The 25,035-nt window shown below is 43.1% G+C and overlaps 1 protein-coding gene across 2 annotated transcripts in view; it reads right to left on the reverse strand.

Annotated features, from left to right (window-relative positions):
- Positions 1-2,036: 2,036 nt before the first annotated feature.
- Positions 2,037-25,035, reverse strand: part of LOC143767225 (uncharacterized) — a 385,097-nt gene continuing 362,098 nt past the window's right edge. For both annotated transcript variants that reach the window (XM_077255388.1, XM_077255387.1), the window contains one exon: positions 2,037-5,589. In XM_077255388.1, the coding sequence (XP_077111503.1) occupies positions 4,418-5,589 (1,172 nt within the window). In that variant the 3' untranslated portion in view covers positions 2,037-4,417. The remainder of the gene's footprint in view (positions 5,590-25,035) is intronic.

Below are 25,035 nucleotides of genomic sequence, written 5' to 3' on the forward strand. Positions count from 1 at the left end.
GTTCACACTAAACGTGGACTGCCCTATAGTCAAATGCTCAGCTATCGAAAGATTGTTAATGTTGAAGAGGTATATAGAGAACAGTTAAAAGATTTGAAGTCAGGCTTTTTGGAAAGAGGTTATCCGATATTACTGCTGGATGAAGCAGAACAACGTGCTGAGAATATTACACAGATGGACCTCCTTAAAAAACAAAGACATAAGAATAACAGAATGCACACTCAAAAAGAGAAAGTCGAGCAAAGAGTTATTTTCAATTTTAAACACCGTCCAATGGATAGAGCTGTTCATACAGCCATTAGAAGAAACTGCCATATTTTGCAATCAGACCAAGATTTAGCTAAATTAAATATTGGCAATCCACAATTTGCTTAGACGCACACAAAATTTGGGAGATATATTGGTGCATAATTGCATTATACCGGAGGAAAAAAATTGGTTAAAAACCACCTCCAGCCCATGAAATTTTAAGTTCGGTAATTGCAATTATTGCCAGTTTCATTGAACACATATCCCTCTTAAAATAGGCCCCTTAGAACATAGAACTAAAGACTTATTTCATGTAGAAGTAAAAATGTGGTGTATATTCTCTATTGCCCCTGCTCTTTTTATTATATAGGTAAGACTATTCGTCCTATGTGTACGAGGTTTAGAGAACATTTTAGTTCAATAACCTCAGGAAGGGTATGTGCACACGTCCAGATTTCTTGCAGAAATTTCCTGAAGAAAACCGGAAATTTTCTGCAAGAAATCCGCAATTTTTTTTTTGCGTTTTTTTTCCGTTTTTTTCGCGTTTTTTTTAGCATTCTGCAAGCGTAATTAGCTTGCAGAATGCTAAAGTTTTCCAAGCGATCTGTAGCATCGCTTGGAAAACTGACTGACAGGTTGGTCACACTTGTCAAACATAGCGTTTGACAAGTGTGACCAACTTTTTACTATAGATGCTGCTTTTGTAGCATCTATAGTAAAAGATAGAATGTTTAAAAATAATAAAAAAAAATAAAAAAAATGCTTATACTCACCCGCAGACAGCTGATCTCCTCACCGGCGTCCGTTCCGTATAGATGGTGTGTGCGCGCAGGACCTTCCATGACGTTGCGGTCACATGACCGGTCTCGACCAATCACAAGACGGCGACGTCATCGGCAGGTCCTTCACCGCACACCAGCTACAGGAACCGAAGTGACAGCGTGCAGTGGAGAGGCGGGAAGACATCGAAGGTGAGTATAGGACTATTTTTTATTTTAATTCTTTTTTTTTTGACCAATTATATGGTGCCCAGTCCGTGGAGGAGAGTCTCCTCTCCTCCACCCTGGGTACCAACCGCACATAATCTGCTTACTTCCCGCATGGTGTGCACAGCCCCGTGCGGGAAGTAAGCAGATCAATGGACTCCTAGGTGTGCGGAATCCCCTGCAATTCCGCATTTTAATGAACATGTTGCTTTTTTTTCCGCGATGCGATTTTTTCGCGGAAAAAAAGGCTACATTTGCACAAAAAATGCGGAATACACTGAAAATAATGGGAGGCATATGTAAGCGTTTTTTTCGCGTTTTTATAGCGAAAAAACGCGAAAAAAACGCGAAAAATACTGAACGTGTGCACATGGCCGAAAAGGTTCTTTGCGACTTATTAGTCATATGCAGGAAAAACATGATGCTAACCCTAGGCTATTGAGCTTTGGAAATAGTTAAATACCCTTCGAGGGGAGGTAACCACAACAAAATTCTTTTGCAACATGAGGCTAAATGGATTAAGAGAACAAATGCTCAGGGTCCAATGGGTCTGAACGATAAACTAGACATGTCTGTCTTTTTATGATCACTGTTCGTTGTTTGTTCTGCACTTCTATGTGATTACTATGCTTTTAGATAGCATATTTTTATTCACAATGTTAACTAAAGACTCGTGCTACACAGATGGTTTAGAGTTCCCTATAAAGGAACTGACATGAGTCCTAATCACACACCTGGACCCGTTGAAGCGCAGTCGGCACGAAACGGCCATCGTCCTGTCTGCTCCTTGCTCCTTCGTGTATACACACCGCCCTAGAGTTATGTCCTCACCCCCGCTAAGTGGGAGAATAAAAGGACTTTTAAATACATTGCTTGGTGAGTGCCACTATTTATTTTTCTTCGCATTTCTCATTTCAAATTTTAATATTGGCTTGAATATGTAAGTTAAATTACTTGCAAATAGAGTGAACCCCTATCTTCCAGGCTTAATTCACCCTGACCAGGTGACCCTCAAAATGTTTGACATCATTAATTATGCACACTTAACTTATATACAACTTTTTTCATGATTCTGTCTTTGGACGCTGAAAGGATTTTTAACAGAATTTGTTGGCCCTCCCTCTCACAAACTCTGGACCATATTGTCTAGGGCCAATATTTATATCTATAATACTTGCTCTATATCACACACATAAAAATTAATGGTTCATTATCAGACCCTTTTTTGCATAAATAAAGTCACTCGACCAAGCTGTTATTTATCCCTCCTACTCTATATACCAATTATGGAAAATCTTTTGGCAGCCATATGCCCCAACACTGATAAACATGAAATCAATATTGCAGGGAGAGAATACAAATGGTCATCATTTGCTGATGATCTCCTGATCTCTATTACCAATCCACATATATTTGTCCCCTCTCTGATTAAATTGCATTGATGCGTTTCGAGAAATGGTCACATTTCAAGATAAACATTGACAAATCTGAAGCATTGAATGTCTTTCTACCCGAATTAGTGAACACTTTGAAGTCCAACTTCCCCATAAAATGGCCCCAAAATAACAATATCAACTATTGGTGCACTGATGTTCCCTCAGATCTCGAGGCTATACTCTCTCAACTTTCAATTTTCTTTTTCCCGGTTGGAGTTGGATCTTAACTTCTGGAACTAGAAAGAATTCTCTTAATGTGGCAGAGTCAATGCTCTTAAGAGGACAGTCTACATAGGCTGCTTTACCTGCCGATATCCATCCCAATATATACACCGCCCTCTTTTTGCGTTAAAATTCAATGTTGTTCTAGTTGTTCTGTTTGGCCATCAAGCTGTCCAAGAATGCAGTATATTATATCCTGCCCAAGAGATGATTACTGTGTCGGTTTACCTGATTGCCACCGATATTACCTAGCATCAGCCCATGCAACGATTCTCAATTTGATGCATGGCATTAAAGGTATATTCCCATCTTCAAGATCCTATCCCAATATGTAGTAGGTGTAATAATAATATTACCAAATGCCTCTAATTATATCAGTGGCCATAAACATGGATACCTAAGGTCTTGCAATGCCTGCACATGAGGAAAGAGACATAACGAATCAGAAAAACTATGCTACATGTCTAACTGGAGGTATTTGCTAATATTATTGTTATTATTACACCTGCTACATATTGGGATAGGATCTTGGAAATGAGAATACCCCTTTAAATCAATACTTTAGGTCCGCATTGCACGCAATATTTGCTAGGTGTTGGCATCCTCTTTTCCATGGACTTGGCTCCTTGTGGTGCATAATAATACTTCAGTATCATACAGGGTCAGGCAGACACTGAAGACTATATATACACCAAGTGCGGGGGGGTGTTTTGCTTGATCAGAGGGGACCAATGATGCCTATAACTGATCACTCTAGGTTTACACCTGACGCTTCCACAAATTCCTTCCAAGCAGCTATAAAAAGATGTCTTTACGTATACACCAAGTAGCTCTATTTGGTACACTCATCCCTTTCTACTATCCTAGGTGACTGCCCATAAAAGGATGCGTCTTAATTTTGAATATATACAACTTCAACATGGTTACTCTTCACTGAACAGTCATCCAGAATCCTTAGGCAGCCAAAAAAAATACCACATCATTGGATATCAGTAGACCCCTCTTCTTTAGAATATGGTTCGTAGAAATGGCTAGAACTCATGCAATGGAAAAGCCCAAACACAAGGAGACTATTACAACTGCTACTAAATGGTTTCATTGGGAACCATTCCTCTATTTTCCACTCTACCAAACTATCCTAAGGTACGTTATAGTTTATCCCTTCTTTGCAATCCCATAGACCAACAAGTTGTTGAATACTTTCCTGCCAAACAACGTCCTTACACCCTGATTGTAATCCAATCTAATCTAAAAAGCGATGAACACCCATGGATCCCCTCAATTTGGCTTTTTATTCTCCTTATTTCCAATCCTTTAAGTGTAACGCTTATCCATATACTATATTGGATTCATGATATGTGTACCATGACTATCCCTCTTTATTCATATGCTTTATGTAATGAAGTCCATATATGCCTTATTTCTGTTCTTCCTGTTTCAGGCTTTGATTTTCTGTTTATTGTTATATTATGCTGTTACAAAATAAACAAAAACTTTGAATTTGAAAAAAAAAAAAGAAAATGGCTACATTCCGGTGTGATTTTTCTGATGTCGAACAAGTAAGTATTTCTCACTATAACATTTCCCACATTCTGGACATGAAAATGGCCTATCCCCAGTGTGATTTTTCACATGTGCAACAAGATTTGTTTTCCGATTAAAACATTTCCCACATTCTGAACATGAAAATGGTTTCTCCCCTGTGTGTATTTTCTGATGTCTGACAAGACATGATTTAGTTGTAAAACCTTTCCCACATTCGGAACATGAAAATGGTTTTGCCCCTTTGTGAATTCTCTGATGTGTAACAAGTTTTGATTTAGTACTGAAAAACTTCCCACATTCTGAACATGAAAATGGTTTCTGCCCTGTGTGACTTATTTGATGTGTAACAAGAGTTAATTTATATGTAAAACATTTTCCACATTCTGAACATGAAAATGGTTTCTCCCCTGTGTGAATTCTCTGATGTGTAACAAGCCTTGATTTATCTGTAAAACATTTCCCACATTCTGGACAAGAAAATGGCTTCTCTCCTGTGTGAATTTTTTGATGTTTTAAAAGTACAGATTTCTTATTATAACGTTTTCCACATTCTGTACATGAAAATCTCTTATCCCCAGTGTGATTTTTCAGATGTGCAACAAGATTTGCTTTGCGATTAAAACATTTCCCACATTCTGAACATGAAAATGGTTTCTCCCCTGTGTGAATTCTCTGATGTGTTACAAGACATGATTTCATTGTAAAACATTTTCCACATTCTGAACATGAAAATGGTTTCTCCCCTGTGTGAATTTTGAGATGTGCATCAAGATGTGTTTTCCGATTAAAACATTTCTCACATTCTGAACATGAAAATGGTTTCCCCCCTGTGTGAGTTCTCTGATGTGTAACAAGTTTTGATTTAGTATTAAAACATTTCCCACATTCTGAACATGAAAATGGTTTCTCCCCTGTGTAAGCTATTTCATGTTCATCAGCCCTTCTGTGACTTTTGATTAGCATAGTGGTCTTTGATGAAGCAGAAAAAAGGACCTGCTGAATCGGATCAGATGACAGTTTTTTTCTGACAGGGTCTTGAGGTGTATCTGGTATTATGACATGTTCTTCACAAGTATCGGGTGTGATACCAAGATTATCTGCTGAAAAATCTGAGAATATCAGACGTCCCTCTGATCTCCTGGTATGGTCATCTGACAAGAATAAAAATGATTTTGTTATTTGTGAGTAACTTTGCATTGGAATTATATTACTATTTATATTATTATTTACTTTATGGCATTTTCATGCAAACTGTAGTACAAATTAATTATTGACAGACTAAGACAATAGACCACAAAGAGGGACTGAGATTACAGTGTTAGGTGACCAGGTAATGTCCTTACAAATTTTCACTACTCTATTATAGCCATCTTTTCAGTTTATGTTTCACGGTGTCTGTCATGAATCTGTTCCAGTTACATGTTCAGAGAAGACTCATAAAATAGATCTGTAATGAGACCACATTATACTAATAATAATGTCCTAATAGTGTCATCCAAGTAGTCTATATAATTTACATGTACTATTAATTTTTACTTACTGCATGGTATAAGCTGATTTTTTCTTGCCCTTGGATCTAGTTGCAAGACTTCATCGCTGCCATTCAAAACCTTTTCCCAGCGAGCCATGACATACATGTACTGTACATGACCGTAGCACATTCAAGCTTAATGCCATGAGGAAGAAATAGTGCTGATGTAATCCTACCCATGTGAGAACAGAGCAGGCACCCCTTTCTGTAAGAAATAATGGCATCTTCCAGCAAAGCTGAGAACACACCACCATATCTCAAAATTCTGTGGGATTCAAGTCGTAAATCAGTAATGGGACAACAGCAACTTGACCGGGCTGAAGTTGAGTTTGGCACAAGTGGATGACTGGGAGTGTACATCTGTATCATTGTCACGCACTCAGGGACGGAGGCCTGACAGTGAGATAGAAAGAGAGGAGTAGGAGTATGATAAACTAAACAGTGATTGTGGATGATGCAAATGAAGACACCAACAAGTTACTATTTAGGGATGCTGCCTGGTTACGAAAAATACAAGTGTAGGATGATAGATTGAGAACGTTGCTCATAATAGCAGGCCAACGTTCTTTTCCAAAATGAATAGTTAATGTTGCTTCATGTGTTTATGAAGAGCTGTAGTTCCTAGCCTTTTCTGGTGTCACCAAAATGGGCCTGTGCCTAGATGTTTCGGCAGTGAAAAGATAGCCTACTGATGAACCTACAAGATGAAGAAATGTGTTGAGGCAATAAGGATGTCCATATAAGAAGGACAAGCATTGAATGATTACTTATCCATTTGTTCTGTTATATATTACAGGGGTCTCCCTTTATGTTTATATTATATTTCCATACCAGATGTTGCCTGTATTAATATAACTTACATAATATAAAGCTTAAACAGAGACAACTAGGGAGAAACAATGAGAACCAGAATTGAGCGGGGGTGCCACCCTCTGCAGCTAGGCAGTACCAACCTAGGTATTTATCCGGGGTTCCACAGGTTATTATTTTGGTGTTGCCTGGAATTTTTATACCACTCAGTATCTCTGACCTAGATACACTACCTCCAGGTCTTTTGGATTCATAAATCAAATTATCTTGGAAAGATCTACACTATTGATTAATTGCGTATGTCAACTGTAGGTTACCCAGATATTTATATATCACAGTAGTTTGGACAGATCTACAGCATTGTAGGTCATCCAGACATACTACCCTATATCGGAATTTTTCACAGGATAATACATCCAAGAAAGAACCAAAAATTCCTAGTGAAAAAAACTTTGAACAAGAAGTTCGCCCTGAAGAAGGCGATAGCCGAAACGTGCATAGGGGCAGGCACCAGCACCCACCAGAGGTAACCTTTGTATCATCTTGATTTTTTTCCCTTGTACTCCTTCAGGAAAAAGTTTTTTTGGCTCTTTCTTGGATGCATTATACTGTGAAGGGTGCTAGCTTAAAAATCTCCATGTACAACCTCTTTATAACATGTGGAGGGTTCCTGGTGTCAATTTTTTGGTTTCACACTTTTTAATAATTTTGTCTGTCTTTTTGGTTCTATTTTGTCAATAAAATTTAGTATTTTTTATTATGATTGATTCCTGTGTACATTTTTCCTTTTTTTGATTCTACTATATTGTACTGAACACTATATATCTCCATTTTTGTTTGGCACTTTATCATTTCTTACATATTGTATTTGATGCATTTTATTTGATGCCCTAATTATTGACCCAACTCCTCCATATAGGAGAAGTGATAACGTATTGATTGGTTGGGTCTGACTGCATGGACCCATTCAACAAAATGTGGAACTTTTTATATCCATTAGACTGGAGCGGCATATGTACTACTCGATCACTGATCCATTCATTCCCTCAACAGCGTCACTTGTTTTTTTCTGGAAGTCCCAAAGAGAATGAATGGAGCTGCAGTCAGAAATCCCACCTGCCGCTGCATTTTAAAATGGGGATAAGTGTCCTATCAACGATAAAACTTCCTCATTCATCCGATTGGTGCCGTTTCTAATGGTTGGACTCAAGTTATCATCTATCCTATAGAGCTCATGGATCAGTGATAACTTGTTTTAACCAAAGAACCCCATTAATGTAAACTACTGTAATTATACATCCCAGTTATGGGGGCGCACAGTAGATGTGCAGGAGCCCCCTGTGTTTTACAGTCAATGTTGCACTATAATCAGGATAATGACCGACAGATATTTGCATATAGCTGTAGGGTGGGGCCCTAGAGTCCATTCCCCTGGTGGGCCCCACACACCCCAGTCCGAGCCTGTTCAGTATTGCCACGTAATCTTTTCTCATGATGCCATCTATTTTGTGAAGTGCACCAGTCCCTGCTGCAGCAAACAACCCCACAACATGATGATGCTACCCCATGTTCACAGTTGGGATGGTGTTCTTAGGCTTCCAAGCTTCTCCCTTTTTCCTCCAAATGTAGCAATGGTCATTATGCCCAAAAAGTTCAATTTTAGTTTCATCAGACCAGAGGACATGTCTGCAAAAATTAAGGTCTGTGTTCTTATGTGTATTTGCAAATATGAATCTGGTTTTTTTGTGTTTCTTTTGGAGCAATGGCTTCTTTCTGGCAGAGTGGCCTTTCAGCTCATGTTGATTCAGTACTCGTTTCACTGTGGATAATGACACAATCTTACCAGCTTCCGCCATCATCTTCACAAGGTCTTTTGCTTTTGTCCTTGGGTTGATATGCACATTGACAAAAGCAATTTCATCTCGGGGGGACAGAACCCGTCTCCTTCCTGAGCGGTATGATGGTTGGACATTCCCATCTTGTTTGTTTTGCGTATAATTATTTGTACCGATGAAAGACACCTTCAGGTATCTTGAAATTGTACCCAAGAATGACCAGACTTGTGCAAGTCCACAATTCACTTCTTGATATACTGGCTGATTTCTTTAGACTTTCCCATGATACTGCACAAAGAAGCAGTGTGTTTCAGGTGTGCATTAAAATACAACCACAGGTGTGTCTCTAATTAACTCAGATTTTGCCAAACAACCTATCAGAAGCTTCTAAACACATGACATCATCATATGGGCAGTCCAGAATAGCTTAAAGTCATAGTAATCTTAGTGTATGTAAACTTTTGACTTTGCAGTAATTAATAAAAATGCCTTAAACATTCTCTCTCATATTATTCTGGCATTTGGCAAATCTTAATAATTATTCTAATCCTAACTGACCTAAAACTGGAAAGGTTTATTCTGATTTTATGTCAGCTATTGAGAAAAACATGCATGTGTCTTTTTATATAGTGTATGTAAACTTCTGGTTTCAACTGTATGTATAATGTGAGTGACTCAGTGTGCTTCTTCCCCAGCAATGTCCACCGATGTGTTTGCGCTGTTTCTGAGTCACTCCCAGATAAAGATGGGCAAACTTGAACTGCATGCATCAGCCTATGCCTGTTGGTGCTAATAACAGTGAGAGCAGGCGGCTGCCGATGGCAGTCTTCATCGGCCGGCTCCTGTGCTATAATAAAATAAAAAAACGGTGTGAACTGCACTGTATTTTTGATAACCAGTCAGGAAAAACTCACAGCTGCGGGTTGCAACCCTCAGATGTCAGCTTTCAAAATGCTGGTTATCAAGAAAAGAGGGGTTCCAACGTTTTGGTTTTTTTTTTCAAATTATTTAAATATTTTTTTTAACCCCTTCCCGACCCATGACGCCACGTAGGCGTCATGAAAACCCGTGCCTTCCCGACCCATGACGCCTATGTGGCGTCATGGAATGATCGCGTCCCTGCAGATCGGGTGAAGGGGTTAGCTCCGATTTCACCCGATCTGCAGAGACAGGGGGAGTGGTACTTCAGCCCAGGGGGGGTGGCTTCACCCCCCCGTGGCTACGATCGCTCTGATTGGCTGTTGAAAGTGAAACTGCCAATCAGAGCGATTTGTAATATTTCACCCAAAAAAACGGTGAAATATTACAATCCAGCCATGGCCGATGCTGCAATAACATCGGCCATGGCTGGAAAACCTAATCTGCCCCCACCCCACCCCACCGATCGCCCCCCCAGTGCTCCGGTGCGTGGTCCGCCCCCCTAAGTGGTCCTGTCCGCTCCTCCGTCCTCCTGTCCGCTCCCCCCGTGCTCCGGTGCCCCCTCCCTGTGCTCCGGTCCCCCCCCCCGTGATCCGATCACCCCCCCCTACATACTTACCGGCCTCCCGGTGTCCGTCCGGCTTCTCCATGGGCGCCGCCATCTTCCAATATGGCGGGCGCATGCGCACTGCGCCCGCAGAGTCTGCCGGCTGTCAGATTCATTTCAGAAGTATTTTGATCACTGCGATATAGCCTATCGCAGTGATCAAAATGAAAAAAAAGTAAATGACCCCCCTTTATCACCCCCATAGGGACAATAATAAAAATAAATAAAATATATATATTTTTTTTTCTGCTAGGGTTAGGGTTAGAACTAGGGTTAGAATTAGGGTTAGAATTAGGGGTAGGGTTAGGGTTAGGGTTAGGGCATGTGCACACAGTGCGGATTTGGCTGCGAATCCGCAGCGGATTGCCGCGGATCCGCAGCGGATCGGCCGCGGATCCGCAGCGGATTGGCCTCTGCGAATTCGTAGCAGTTTTCCATCAGGTTTACAGTACCATGTACACCTATGGAAAACCAAATCTGCTGTGCCCATGGTGCGGAAAATACCGTGCGGAAACGCTGTGTATTTTCCGCAGCATGTCAATTTTGTGCGGATTCCGCAGCGTTTTACACCTGTTCCTCAATAGGAATCCGCAGGTGAAATCCGCACAAAAAAACACTGGAAATCCGCTGTAAATCCGTAGGTAAAACGCAGTGCCTTTTACCTGCGGATTTTTCAAAAATGGTGCGGAAAAATCTCACACGAGTCCGCAAAGTGGGCACATAGCCATAGCCTTGTCTCACAGTGGCACTTTGATCGCTACGACGGTACGATCTGTGACGTTCCAGGGATATCCATACGATATCGCTGTGTCTGACATGCAGCAGCGATCAGGGACCCTGCTGAGAATCGTACGTCGTAGCAGATCGTTTGGAACTTTCTTTCGTCGCTTGATCTCCCGCTGTCATCGCTGGATCGTTGTGTGTAACAGCTATCCAGCGATGCGTTCACTTGTAACCAGGGTAAACATCGGGTTACTAAGTGCAGGGCCGCGCTTAGTAACCCGATGTTTACCGTGGTTACCAGCGTAAAAGTTTTAAAAAAAAAAACGTACATACTCACATTTCGGTGTCCTTCAGGTCCCTTGCCGTCTGCTTCCCGCTCTGACTGTCTGCCGGCCGGAAAGTGAGAGCACAGCACAGCAGTGACGTCACCGCTGCGCTCTGCTCTCACTGTACGGCGGCACTCAGTCAGAGCGGGAAGCAGACGGCAAGGGACCTGAAGGACACCAAAATGTGAGTATGTACGTTTTTTTTTTTTTACTTTTACGCTGGTAACCACGGTAAACATCGGGTTACTAAGCGCGGCCCTGCGCTTAGTAACCCAATGTTTACCCTGGTTACCCGGGACCTTGGCATCGTTGGTCGCTGGAGAGCGGTCTGTGTGACAGCTCCCCAGCGACCACACAATGACTTTCCAACGATCACGGCCAGGTCGTATCGCTGGTCGTGATCGTTGGTAAATCGTTATGTGAGACGGTACCCTTAGGGTTGGAATTAGGGCTAGGGTTGGAAATAGGGTTAAGATTAGGCTTGTGGTTAGGGTTAAGGATAGGGTTAGGGTTGTGTTGGGGTTACAGTTGTGGGTAGGGTTGGGATTAGGGTTAGGATTAGGGTTGGATTTAGGGTTACGGGTGTGTTGGGGTTAGGGTTGTGGTTAGGGGTGTGTTGGGGTTAGGGTTGTGATTAGGGTTATGGCTACAGTTGGGATTAGGGTTAGGGGTGTGTTGGGGTTAGTGTTGAAGTTAGAATTGAGGGGTTTCCACTGTTTAGGCACATCAGGGGTCTCCATCGCAACATGGCGCCACCAATGATTCCAGCCAATCTTGCGTTCAAAAAGTCAAATGGTGCGCCCTCCCTTCCAAGCCCCGACGTGCGCCCAAACAGTGGTTTACCCCCACATATGGGATACCAGCGTACTCAGGACAAACTGGGCAACAACTATTGGGGTCCAATTTCTCCTGTTACCCTTGCAAAAATAAAAAATTACTTGCTAAAACATAATTTTGAGGAAAGAACAATTATTTTTTATTTTCACGGCTCTACGTTATAAACTTATGTGAAACACTTGGGGGTTGAAAGTGCTCACCACACATCTAGATAAGATCCTTTTGGGGTCTAGTTTCCAAAATGGGGTCACTTGTGGGGTGTTTCTACTGTTTAGGCACATCAGGGGCTCTGCAAATGCAACGTGACGCTCGCAGACCATTCCATCAAAGTCTGCATTTCAAATGTCACTACTTCCCTTCCGAGCCCTGACGTGCGCCCAAACAGTGGTTTACCCCCACATATGGGGTACCAGCGTACTCACAACAAACTGGGCAACAAATATTGGGGTCCAGTTTCTCCTGTTACCCTTGTGAAAATAAACAATTGCTTGCTAAAACATCTTTTTTGAGGAAAGAAAAATGATTTTTTATTTTCACGGCTCTGCGTTGTAAACTTCTGTGAAGCACTTGGGGGTTGAACATGCTCACCACACATCTAGATAAGTTTCTTAGGGGGTCTAGTTTCCAAAATGGGGTCACTTGTGGGGGGTTTCTACTGTTTAGGCACATCAGGGGCTCTGCAAACATAACATGATTCCCGCAGACCATTCCATCAAAGTCTGCATTCCAAATCGTCACTACTTCCCTTCCGAGCCCCGCCATGTGCCCAAACAGTGGTTTACCCCCACATATGGGGTATCAGCGTACTCAGGAGAAACTGGACAACAACTTTTGGGGTCAAATTTTTCCTGTTACCCTTGGGAAAATTAAAAAATTCTGGGCTAAAAAAATATTTTTGAGGAAAGAAAACACATGTTTTATTTTCACGTCTCTGCGTTATAAACTTCTGTGAAGCACTTGGGGGTTCAAAGTGCTCACCACACATTTAGATAAGTTCCCTTGGGGGTCTAGTTTCCAAAGTGGGGTCAATTGTGGGGAGTTCCTACTGTTTAGGCACATCAGGGGCTCTGCAAACGCAACGTGACGCCCGCAGAGCATTCCATTAAAGTCTGCATTTCAAAACGTCACTACTTCCCTTCCGCTCCCCGACGTGTGCCAAAACAGTGGTTTACCCCCACATATGGGGTATCAGCGTACTCAGGAGAAACTGCACAACAACTTTTGGGGTCCAATTTCTCCTGTTACCCTTGGGAAAATAAAAAATTGTGGGTTAAAAAATCATTTTTGAGGAAAGAAAAATAATTTTTTATTTTCATGGCTCTGCGTTATAAACTTCTGTGAAGCACTTGAGGGTTCAAAGTGCTCACCACACATCTAGATTAGTTCCTTGGGAGGTCTAGTTTCCAAAATGGGGTCACTTGTGTGGGAGCTCCAATGTTTAGGCACACAGGGGCTCTCCAAACGCGACATGGTGTCCGCTAATGATTGGAGCTAATTTTCCATTCAAAAAGCCAAATGGCGTGCCTTCCCTTCCGAGCCCTGCCGTGCGCCCAAACAGTGGTTTACCCCCACATATGGGGTATCATCGTACTCAGGACAAACTGGACAACAACATTTGGGGTCCAATTTCTCCTATTATCCTTGGGAAAATAAAAAACTCCGGGCTAAAAATCATTTTTGAGGAAAGAAAAATATATATTTTTTTTCATGGCTCTGCGTTATAAACTTCTGTGAAGCACCTGGGGGTTTTAAGTGCTCACTACACATCTAGATCAGTTCCTTGGGGGGTCTAGTTTCCAAAATGGGGTCACTTGTAGGGGAGCTCCAATGTTTAGGCACACAGGGGCTCTCCGAACGCAACATGGTGTCCACTAACGATTGGAGCTAATTTTCCATTGAAAAAGTCAAATGGCGCGCCTTCCCTTCCAAGCCTTGCCGTGCACCCAAACAGTGGTTTACCCCCACATATGTGGTATCGGCGTACTCAGGAGAAATTGCCCAACAAATTTTAGGATCCATTTTATCCTGTTGCCCATGTGAAAATGAAAAAATTGAGGCTAAAAATTTTTTTTGTGAAAAAAAAGTACTTTTTCATTTTTACGGATCAATTTGTGAAGCACCTGGGGGATTAAAGTGCTCACTATGCATCTAGATAAGTTCCTTGGGGCGTCTAGTTTCCAAAATGGGGTCACTTGTGGGGGAGCTCCAATGTTTAGGCACACGGGGGCTCTCCAAACGCGACATGGTGTCCGCTAAAGATTGGAGCCAATTTTTCATTGAAAAAGTCAAATGGCGCTCCTTCGCTTCCGAGCCCTGCCGTGCCCACAAACAGTGGTTTACCCCCACATATGAGGTATCAACGTACTCAGGACAAATTGGACAACAACTTTTGTGGTCCAGTTTCTCCTTTTACCCTTGGGAAAATAAAAAAATTGTTGCTAAAAGATCATTTTTGTGACTAAAAAGTTAAATGTTCACTTTTTCCTTCCATGTTGCTTCTGCTGTTGTGAAACACCTGAAGGGTTAATAAACTTCTTGAATGTGGTTTTGAGCACCTTGAGGGGTGCAGTTTTTAGAATGGTGTCACTTTTGGGTATTTTCAGCCATATAGAACCCTCAAACTGACTTCAAATGTGAGGTGGTCCCTAAAAAAAATGGTTTTGTAAATTTTGTTGTAAAAATTAGAAATCACTGGTCAAATTTTAACCCTTATAACTTCCTAGCAAAAAAAAAATTTCTTTCCAAAATTGTGCTGATGTAAAGTAGACATGTGGGAAATGTTATTTATTAACTATTTTGTGTCACATAACTCTCTGGTTTAACAGAATAAAAATTCAAAATGTGAAAATTGCGAAATTTTCAAAATTTTCGCCAAATTTCCGTTTTTTTTACAAATAAACTCAGAAATTATCGACCTAAATTTACCACTAACATGAAGCCCAATATGTCACGAAAAAACAATCTCAGAACCGCAAGGATCCGTTGAAGCGTTCCTGAGTTATTACCTCATAAAGGGACACTGGTCAGAATTGCAAAAAATGGCAAGGTCATTAAGGCCAAAATAGGCTGGGTCATGAAGGGGTTAAAAATGGTGTGGGGTGCCTCCATTTTTGGACAATCAACAAAGCTAAAGCAGGCAGCTGGGGGCTGTTATTCTCAGGCTGGTAAGGGGCCATGGATATTGGTCCCTCCTCAGCCGCCCAGAAAAAGCACACCTATTGGATGCGCCAATTCAGGCGCTTTAGATGATTTTTCCCACTTGCCCTGTGTTGGTGGCAAGTGCAGTTTATTTTTTGGGGGTTGATGTCACCTTAGCATTGTCCGGTAACATCAAGCGCACAGCCTAGTAATGGAGATACGTCTATAAGACGCCTATCCAGACCATTACTAATCCTATAGTTGTATTGTAAATAAACAGACAGCCAGAATAAAGTCCTTTATTTGAAATACACACTTTTCCTTTTTTTAGTTAAAAATAACAAACACAGTTATACTCACCTAACACCCATTCCATTGAAGCCATTGTCTCCTATAATAAAACAAAAATAAAAAAGAACCATATCCCTCACCTTTCCCGTCGTTCTGTCCCACGCTGTAATCCATGTCTGGGTATAAACAGTTTTCAACCTGGCTGTTGCTAAGATGTGACCGTCCAGGCTGAGAACCACTTGGGAATGATCTGCTGCAAGCGGAGACTCCGTGACTAACGTTGACATTGTCGAGGTGATCTCCTAAGGTGAGACCTTTTGTGATTGCCTATTTCTGACCAAAATATGAGCCAAGTGCATGCTTAAAAGAGATTCGGATGTATGCTCCTTCCTTGGCAAAGGCTGGCACACAACTGAACTTTATTCTTACAACAAAGAATTGTATCAGGCAGGAAGTGGGTGTTGTTCAACTTCTGAATAGTAACGGTGTTAGTCTATGATAGGTCCTTGCCAACTTCACTCCATATATGGTATTCAATCAAATGTCAGTGTCTGCTTCACATTCCAAAAATTCCTTCCAGTGTGTTGCTCTAAGATATAGTCGCCATCTTTGTCACATCATATCTGAGCTGTCTTATGTAATGTTTAATAATTGATTTCATTAGCCATTCTCTCCATCACAACGTCATTGAGGTTACTGCAGGTCACTGAGGCTTCGTTCCCGGCTGGGCTTCTGAACTACAGTGAGCTCGGTGAGATCACCAATAGCAAAGTAAGAAAAAGTCTCACAGTGAAGCACTGAGCTCGGGGAGTTGACCGGGAGAACACCAGCGGGCTTGATGTCACCGGACAATACAAAGGTGACATCAACTCCAGAAATATGAACCCCACTTGCCACTGCCACAAGGCAAATAGAAAAAGCTGGACAAAGTGCCAGAATTAGTGCGTTTAATAGATGCACCTTTTCTGGACAGCTGCAGGATGCTATTTTTAGGCTGGGGGGGCAATATTCATGGCCCCTTACCGGTCTGAGAATACCAGCCCCTAGCTGTCTGCTTTAGCTTGGCTGGTTGTTAAAAATGGGGGGGACCCATGCCGTTTTTTTCTTATTTATTTAAATAATTTAAAAATAATTATAATCTTTATATAGCGCCAACATATTCCGCAGCACTTTACAATTCAACAGTTCATATACAAGTCATAAGTAACAACATTAAAGATAATACAATAATTAAAGCAAAAAGATTGACGGTGCTGCCCGACACAAAGTACAGGGGCTACTTTAATAATAGCAAGAGCAGGCGGTGGCTGACAGGAGTATTCATCAGCCTGCACTCTAAATAAATAATAAAAAAAAGGTGTGGGGACCCCTCTATTCCTGATAACCAGCCTTGCTAATGCTGACAGCAGAGGGTTGCAACCCACAACGGTCAGGTTTGTCTGCCTGATTATCAAAAATACATAGCAACCCATGCCCTTTTTAAAATTTATTTATTTAGAGTGCAGACTGATGAATACGCCAGTCAGTAAAGAAAGAAAGAAATCTCTATGCAGCTTGAGTCTGATGGGTTTCCCTTCTGTGTGCTTGTTGGTGAGGAGGATGAGGCAGCATCCCTCCCAAGAGGCAAACATCCCCAAGGTGTGGGTTATCCAAGGTGGAATTTTGTAACTGCCCAATTAAAAAACTTTTTTCTTAAAAGGAGCATTTGATGATGTAACAGTACTACAGTAAATAGCGTTGCTCAAGAGCCGGGGCAAATGCCCGATACTCTTATCTTGTCATGAATGGGGAGTTATTATATTGTGTCCTGTCCCACCTGCCAGTTAACCTTCCTGGTCACTCATTTCCATAGTCCCTTAGTACCATTACCTATCATTGATGTCCCATTTAACCCCTGGTCAAGTCCCTGGTAAATCCCTGGTCAAGTCCACCAGAGGACATCAGTATATTCTGATGGTCCTGGATTATGCAATATGATACCCGGAGGCAGTACCATTAACAAACTCCTAAATTAAGAGCATAGCCCAAGACCTGGTCCATATCTGTTCCCGGGAGGGACTGCCGAATGAGATCCTGATGGACCAAGGGAGTTGATGTTGAAAGAAATGAGAGAGTTGTGCAAAGCCTTGCAAATCACACAACTCTGGACCTCAGTGTACTACCCACAGACAAACAATCTTGTGAAAAGGTTTACTAAAACCTTGAAGACCATGCTAAAGAAGGTTATACAGAAGGACAGCCCAGGCTGGCACTGTCTACTGCCGTATCTGCTATTCTTCATCAGAGAAAGTCCCCATGCCTCTACATGATTTTCCCCATTTGAGTTGTTGTATGGTTGACACCCCCGTGAAATATATCGAAGGAGACTTGGGATACAGAGGCTACACCCTACAGGAGCGTAACAGAGCATGAGGCTCAAATGCAAGAATGCATTGCTGATGTGATGCCCATTGTGAGAGCACCTCCTCCAGGTGCAAGAAACCCAGTTAAAGGTGTACAATCGATTGGCAAGGGCAAGACAGTTCAGCCCTGGGGATCAGGTACTAGTGTTGGTACCCATAGCGGAGAGTTAATGTCTGGCTAAGTGGTACTATAAAGTCCAACAACCAGGGAGAAGGAAGCCCTATTAAGTGTATCACTTCAACCTGATCAAGCCAGGTTTTTTTTTTTCACAGACAGCACTTGGACAAAAGTTACAGTAGTGTGAACATAGCCTGACAATACGTGTTGCAATAAAGCGTATTGTAACACTAGCTGCTGATCAACAATAAATTGGGATCATTGGAAAAATGTTGTTCCCCACCTCTGCTCCACATGCATAGATTCACATCACATATGGGGCAGGAGCTGACAGGCAGGGGCTGAGAAAGCCTTACTGCAGTCTATGGAGTGGATGTGATAACACACATATCACATGGGGTAGCTCTATAGGGGACCAACCCTTACCTCTCCTGCACGGGATATACAACAGTACAAGCTGGGAGCAAAGAGGGAGGTAAGAGTTGACCCTCACGTACAATGGTGAGGAGACTTCAGAGTACATGGTGGGGCAGAAGAGTAGTTTGGGGAGAACATAGAATATCCCATCTGCAGGTTGTATGTAGTGGAGGTGAGGGGGCACTTCACTGCTGAACCCTGTATTCAGAAGGAATACTCAGCCCCAGTGTTTTATCTCCTATCAGCTGCCAGGAAGATCCAGGGAGATGCAGCTCCTACTAATAAGCTGCTCTCCCTGAACATAAACTGCAGTCCCACAACTTTCATTTCACATTGTGAAAGGAGGCAACGCAGGTGCTGTGACCTCCTTAGCACAGCAGACACAGGATGCTGCCTCCCAGGTGGCATCTGGGCTCCACTTAGAAGCTACTTGCCCATTATCTGCAGAAGATGGGTGTTGTAGTCCTGCTTCCCTCCTCCTGTCCTGACCGCTCTGCCTCCTGAAGAGGTTTCACCAGCTCTGCAAGCCAGGAACTGATCAGCCCTGCATCCACCAACGAGAAGACGGGGCGAGGCTACAGTTGCAATGATGATTCTGAGAAAGATCAGTTCTTCTCCAGCTGTCGAGCTGAGTGTCAGCGGGCCGTACAGGATCAATCAGGCGTCCGAATGTGGCCAGCGGGCCGCAGTTTGTCCAAGCCTGCTCTTGACTGTGGCATCTGTTGTGGATTCTGTTTTTGGGCTCCCTCTGGTGGTTACAACTGGTACTGGGTGACTTTGGTGGGTTGCGGTCTCTGGTTTCCACCTGTCCATCAGTGGCTGGGTGTTTCCTATTTAACCTGGCTTTCCTGTCATTCCCTTGCCGGCTATCAATGTATCAGTGTGTGTCTCTGTTACCTGCTCATAGGCCTTCAAGACAAGCTAAGTCTGTATTTCCCTGTTTCATGATTGCTTTCATGTTTTTTAGTCCAGCTTGCAGATATGTAATTCTCTGCTGCTGGTTGCTCTAGTGGGATGAAATTACCACTCATGTACCATGAGTTGGCACATGAGTTCAAGTAATTTCAGGATGGTATTTTGAAGGGTTTTTTCAGCTGACCGCGCAGTTCACCTTTTGTATCCTCTGCTATCTAGCTTAAGCGGGCCTCATTTTGCTGAATCTGTTTTCATAACTACGTTTGTGCCTTCCTCTCATTTCACCGTCATTATATGTGGGAGGCTGCTATCTCTGTGGGAATATTTCTCTGGAGGCAAGTGAGGTCTGTTATTCTTCTGATAGGGGAAGCTAGATCTCCGGCTGGCGCGAGACGTCTAGGGGCCCCCCAGGAACGTCCCCCGGCTACTGTTAGTTGAGTGTTGAGGATCAGGATCGCGGTCAGCTCAGGTTCCATCACCCTAGAGCTCGTCCTGTTTTTGCCTGTGTTATGATGACAAATTCCCTGCCATTGGGAATCATGACAGTATAGCCGGCCCACAAAGTGTTAATTGTTTGGGCTGAAGCAGGAGAAAAAGAAGTGTTGAAGGGAAATTTTTTTTTCCCCCCCCCCCTCAGAGTTTTGCTGCCTAGCCCTTAATTGCTGTCTAGCTGCTTCTTACCTCCTCTTAACCCTTGAATGGCTCTGACCTTAGCTGTTTAACATGGATGTCCAGAGTTTGGCTTCCAGCCTGAATAATCTTGCTGTAAAAGTTCAAAATATACAGGATTTTGTTGTTCACACTCCTATGTCTGAACCTAGAATTCCTATTCCAGAGTTTTTTTCTGGAGATAGATCTACCTTCCTGAATTTCAGGAACAATTGCAAATTGTTTCTTTCTTTGAAATCTCGCTCCTCTGGAGACCCTGCTCAGCAGGTCAAGATTGTAATATCTTTCCTGCGGGGCGACCCTCAGAATTGGGCATTTGCATTGGCACCAGGGGATCCTGCATTGCTCAGTGTGGATGCGTTTTTTCTGGCACTGGGATTGCTCTATGAGGAACCTAACCTGGAGATTCAGGCTGAAAAGGCTTTATTGGCCCTCTCTCAGGGGCATGATGAAGCGGAAGTATATTGTCAAAAATTTCGGAAATGGTCGGTGCTTACTCAGTGGAATGAGTGCGCCCTGGCTGCAAACTTCAGAGATGGTCTTTCTGAGGCCATTAAGGATATTATGGTGGGGTTCCCTGCGCCTACAGGTCTGAATGAGTCTATGACTATGGCCATTCAGATTGATCGGCGTTTACGGGAGCGCAAACCTGTGCACCAGTTGGCGGTGTCTTCTGAACAGGCACCTGAGACTATGCAATGTGATAGAATTCAGTCCAGAAGTGAACGGCAAAATTATAGGCGGAAAAATGGATTGTGTTTTTATTGTGGTGATTCAGCTCATGTTATATCAGCATGCTCTAAACGCACAAAAAAGGTTGATAAATCTTTTGCCGTTAGTACTCTGCAGTCTAAGTTCATTTTGTCTGTAACTCTGATTTGTTCACTGTCATCCATTTCCGTCGATGCCTATGTGGACTCGGGCGCTGCCCTGAGTCTTATGGATTGGTCTTTTGCCAAACGCTGCGGTTTTAGTCTGGAGCCTCTGGAAGTTCCTATTCCTTTGAAGGGAATTGACTCTACACCATTGGCTATGAATAAACCGCAGTACTGGACACAAGTGACCATGTGCATGACTCCCGTTCATCAGGAGGTGATTCGCTTCCTTGTACTGTATAATTTACATGATGTACTAGTGCTTGGTCTGCCATGGTTACAAACTCATAATCCAGTCCTGGATTGGAAAACAATGTCTGTGTTAAGCTGGGGATGTCAGGGGGTTCATGATGATGCACCTCTGATTTCAATTGCTTCATCTACTCCTTCTGAGGTCCCTGCGTTTTTGTCTGACTATCGGGATGTTTTTGAGGAGCCTAAGCTCAATTCGCTCCCTCCTCATAGGGATTGTGACTGTGCTATAGAATTAATTCCTGGCAGTAAGTTTCCTAAGGGTCGTTTATTTAATCTGTCAGTGCCAGAGCATACTGCTATGCGGAATTATATTAAGGAGTCCTTGGAAAAGGGACATATTCGTCCATCTTCGTCCCCTCTGGGAGCAGGTTTTTTTTTCGTGGCTAAAAAAGATGGTTCCCTGAGGCCTTGTATAGATTATCGCCTTCTGAATAAGATTACAGTCAAATATCAGTATCCATTGCCATTATTGACTGATTTGTTTGCTCGCATTAAGGGGGCTAGGTGGTTCACTAAGATAGATCTTCGCGGTGCATATAATCTTGTGCGGATAAAGCAGGGTGATGAGTGGAAAACCGCATTTAATACGCCTGAGGGCCATTTTGAGTATTTGGTAATGCCTTTTGGACTTTCTAATGCTCCTTCAGTCTTTCAGTCCATTATGCACAATATTTTCCGTGAATATCTGGATAAGTTTATGATTGTGTATTTGGATGATATTTTGGTGTTTTCTGATGACTGGGAGTCTCATGTTCTACAGGTCAGGAAGGTGTTTCAAGTCCTGCGGGCCAATTCTCTGTTTGTGAAGGGCTCAAAATGTCTCTTCGGAGTCCAGAAGATTTCTTTTTTGGGGTACATTTTTTCTCCTTCTACTATTGAGATGGATCCCGTCAAGGTTCAGGCGATTTGTGACTGGACACAACCTACATCTGTTAAGAGTCTTCAGAAGTTCTTGGGTTTTGCTAATTTTTATCGTCGGTTCATTTCTAATTTTTCCAGTGTTGTTAAACCTTTGACTGATTTGACTAAAAAGGGTGCTGATGTTGCTAATTGGTCTCCTGCAGCTGTGGAGGCCTTTCAGGAACTTAAGCGCCGTTTTTCTTCTGCTCCTGTGTTATGTCAACCAGATGTTTCACTTCCTTTTCAAGTTGAGGTTGATGCTTCCGAGATTGGAGCGGGGGCGGTTTTGTCACAGAGAAGTTCCGATGGCTCGGTGATGAAGCCATGTGCGTTCTTTTCTAGAAAATTCTCGCCCGCCGAGCGCAATTATGATGTGGGTAATCGGGAGCTTTTGGCCATGAAGTGGGCATTTGAGGAGTGGCGTCATTGGCTTGAGGGTGCTAGACATCGTGTGGTGGTCTTGACTGATCACAAAAATCTGATTTACCTTGAGTCTGCCAGACGTTTGAATCCTAGACAGGCTCGTTGGTCGTTGTTTTTTTCTCGTTTCAATTTTGTGGTTTCATACTTGCCAGGTTCAAAGAATGTGAAGGCAGATGCTCTTTCCAGGAGTTTTGTGCCTGACTCTCCTGGAGACTCTGGGCCTACTGGCATCCTTAGGGATGGGGTAATATTGTCCGCCGTCTCCCCAGACTTGCGACGTGCATTGCAGGAGTTTCAGGCGGATAAACCTGATCGGTGTCCACCAGAAAGACTGTTTGTTCCGGATGATTGGACCAGTAGAGTCATCTCCGAGGTCCATTCTTCTGTGTTGGCTGGTCATCCTGGAATATTTGGTACTAGAGACTTGGTGGCCAGGTCTTTTTGGTGGCCTTCCTTGTCAAGGGATGTGCGCACCTTCGTGCAGTCTTGTGAAGTGTGTGCTCGGGCTAAGCCTTGCTGTTCTCGGGCCAGTGGGTTGTTGTTATCCTTGCCTATTCCGAAGAGGCCTTGGACGCACATTTCCATGGATTTTATTTCAGATCTCCCTGTCTCACAGAAAATGTCCGTTATCTGGGTTGTGTGTGACCGCTTTTCTAAGATGGTTCATTTGGTACCCTTGCCTAAGTTGCCTTCCTCCTCTGAGTTGGTCCCTTTGTTTTTTCAGAACGTGGTTCGTTTGCATGGGATTCCGGAGAATATCGTTTCGGACAGGGGATCCCAGTTTGTGTCTAGATTTTGGCGGACGTTTTGTGCTAAGATGGGCATTAATTTGTCTTTCTCGTCTGCATTCCATCCTCAGACGAATGGCCAGACGGAGCGAACTAATCAGACCTTGGAAACTTATTTAAGGTGTTTTGTTTCTGCTGATCAAGATGACTGGGTTGCCTTTTTGCCACTGGCCGAATTTGCCCTTAATAATCGGGCTAGTTCTGCTACTTTGGTTTCTCCTTTCTTTTGTAATTCGGGGTTTCATCCTCGTTTTTCCTCTGGTCAGGTGGAGCCTTCGGATTGTCCTGGAGTGGACGTGGTGGTGGATAGGTTACATCAGATTTGGAATCAGGTGGTGGACAATTTGAAGTTGTCTCAGGAGAAGGCTCAGCAGTTTGCTAATCGTCGTCGCCGCGTGGGTCCCCGACTTCGTGTTGGGGACTTGGTGTGGTTGTCTTCTCGTTTTGTCCCTATGAAGGTCTCTTCTCCCAAGTTTAAGCCTCGGTTCATCGGTCCTTATAAGATCTTGGAGATTCTTAACCCTGTATCTTTTCGTTTGGATCTCCCAGCATCGTTTGCTATTCATAATGTGTTCCATCGGTCGTTATTGCGGAGGTATGAGGTGCCCGTTGTTCCTTCGGTTGAGCCTCCTGCTCCGGTGCTGGTGGAGGGAGAATTGGAGTATGTTGTTGAGAAGATCTTGGATTCTCGTGTTTCCAGACGTAAACTCCAGTATTTGGTTAAGTGGAAGGGTTATGGTCAGGAGGATAATTCCTGGGTGGTCGCCTCTGATGTTCATGCGACTGATTTGGTCCGCGCCTTCCATAGAGCTCATCCTGATCGCCCTGGGGGTTCTCGTGAGGGTTCGGTGACCCCTCCTCAAGGGGGGGGTACTGTTGTGGATTCTGTTTTTGGGCTCCCTCTGGTGGTTACAACTGGTACTGGGTGACTTTGGTGGGTTGCGGTCTCTGGTTTCCACCTGTCCATCAGTGGCTGGGTGTTTCCTATTTAACCTGGCTTTCCTGTCATTCCCTTGCCGGCTATCAATGTATCAGTGTGTGTCTCTGTTACCTGCTCATAGGCCTTCAAGACAAGCTAAGTCTGTATTTCCCTGTTTCATGATTGCTTTCATGTTTTTTAGTCCAGCTTGCAGATATGTAATTCTCTGCTGCTGGTTGCTCTAGTGGGCTGAAATTACCACTCATGTACCATGAGTTGGCACATGAGTTCAAGTAATTTCAGGATGGTATTTTGAAGGGTTTTTTCAGCTGACCGCGCAGTTCACCTTTTGTATCCTCTGCTATCTAGCTTAAGCGGGCCTCATTTTGCTGAATCTGTTTTCATAACTACGTTTGTGCCTTCCTCTCATTTCACCGTCATTATATGTGGGAGGCTGCTATCTCTGTGGGAATATTTCTCTGGAGGCAAGTGAGGTCTGTTATTCTTCTGATAGGGGAAGCTAGATCTCCGGCTGGCGCGAGACGTCTATGGGCCCCCCAGGCACGTCCCCCAGCTACTGTTAGTTGAGTGTTGAGGTTCAGGATCGCGGTCAGCTCAGGTTCCATCACCCTAGAGCTCGTCCTGTTTTTGCCCGTGTTATGTTGACAAATTCCCTGCCATTGGGAATCATGACAGGCATCCCTTCAGATATTTGTATACAGCTATTAAGTCTCCTCTTAGTCTTCTTATTTTCAAGCTCCTTTAACTGTCCCTTGTATGACATATTTTGCAGTCAGCTCAACATCCTTGTAGCTCTTCTCTGAACTTGCTCCAATTTTTCAATGTCTTTTTTAAAATGCTTTGCCCAGAACTGGATACAGTATTACAGATGCGTCATGA

The sequence above is a fragment of the Ranitomeya variabilis genome, chromosome 4 (assembly GCF_051348905.1).
Source record: "Ranitomeya variabilis isolate aRanVar5 chromosome 4, aRanVar5.hap1, whole genome shotgun sequence".
NCBI classification, from domain to species: Eukaryota; Metazoa; Chordata; class Amphibia; order Anura; family Dendrobatidae; genus Ranitomeya; species Ranitomeya variabilis.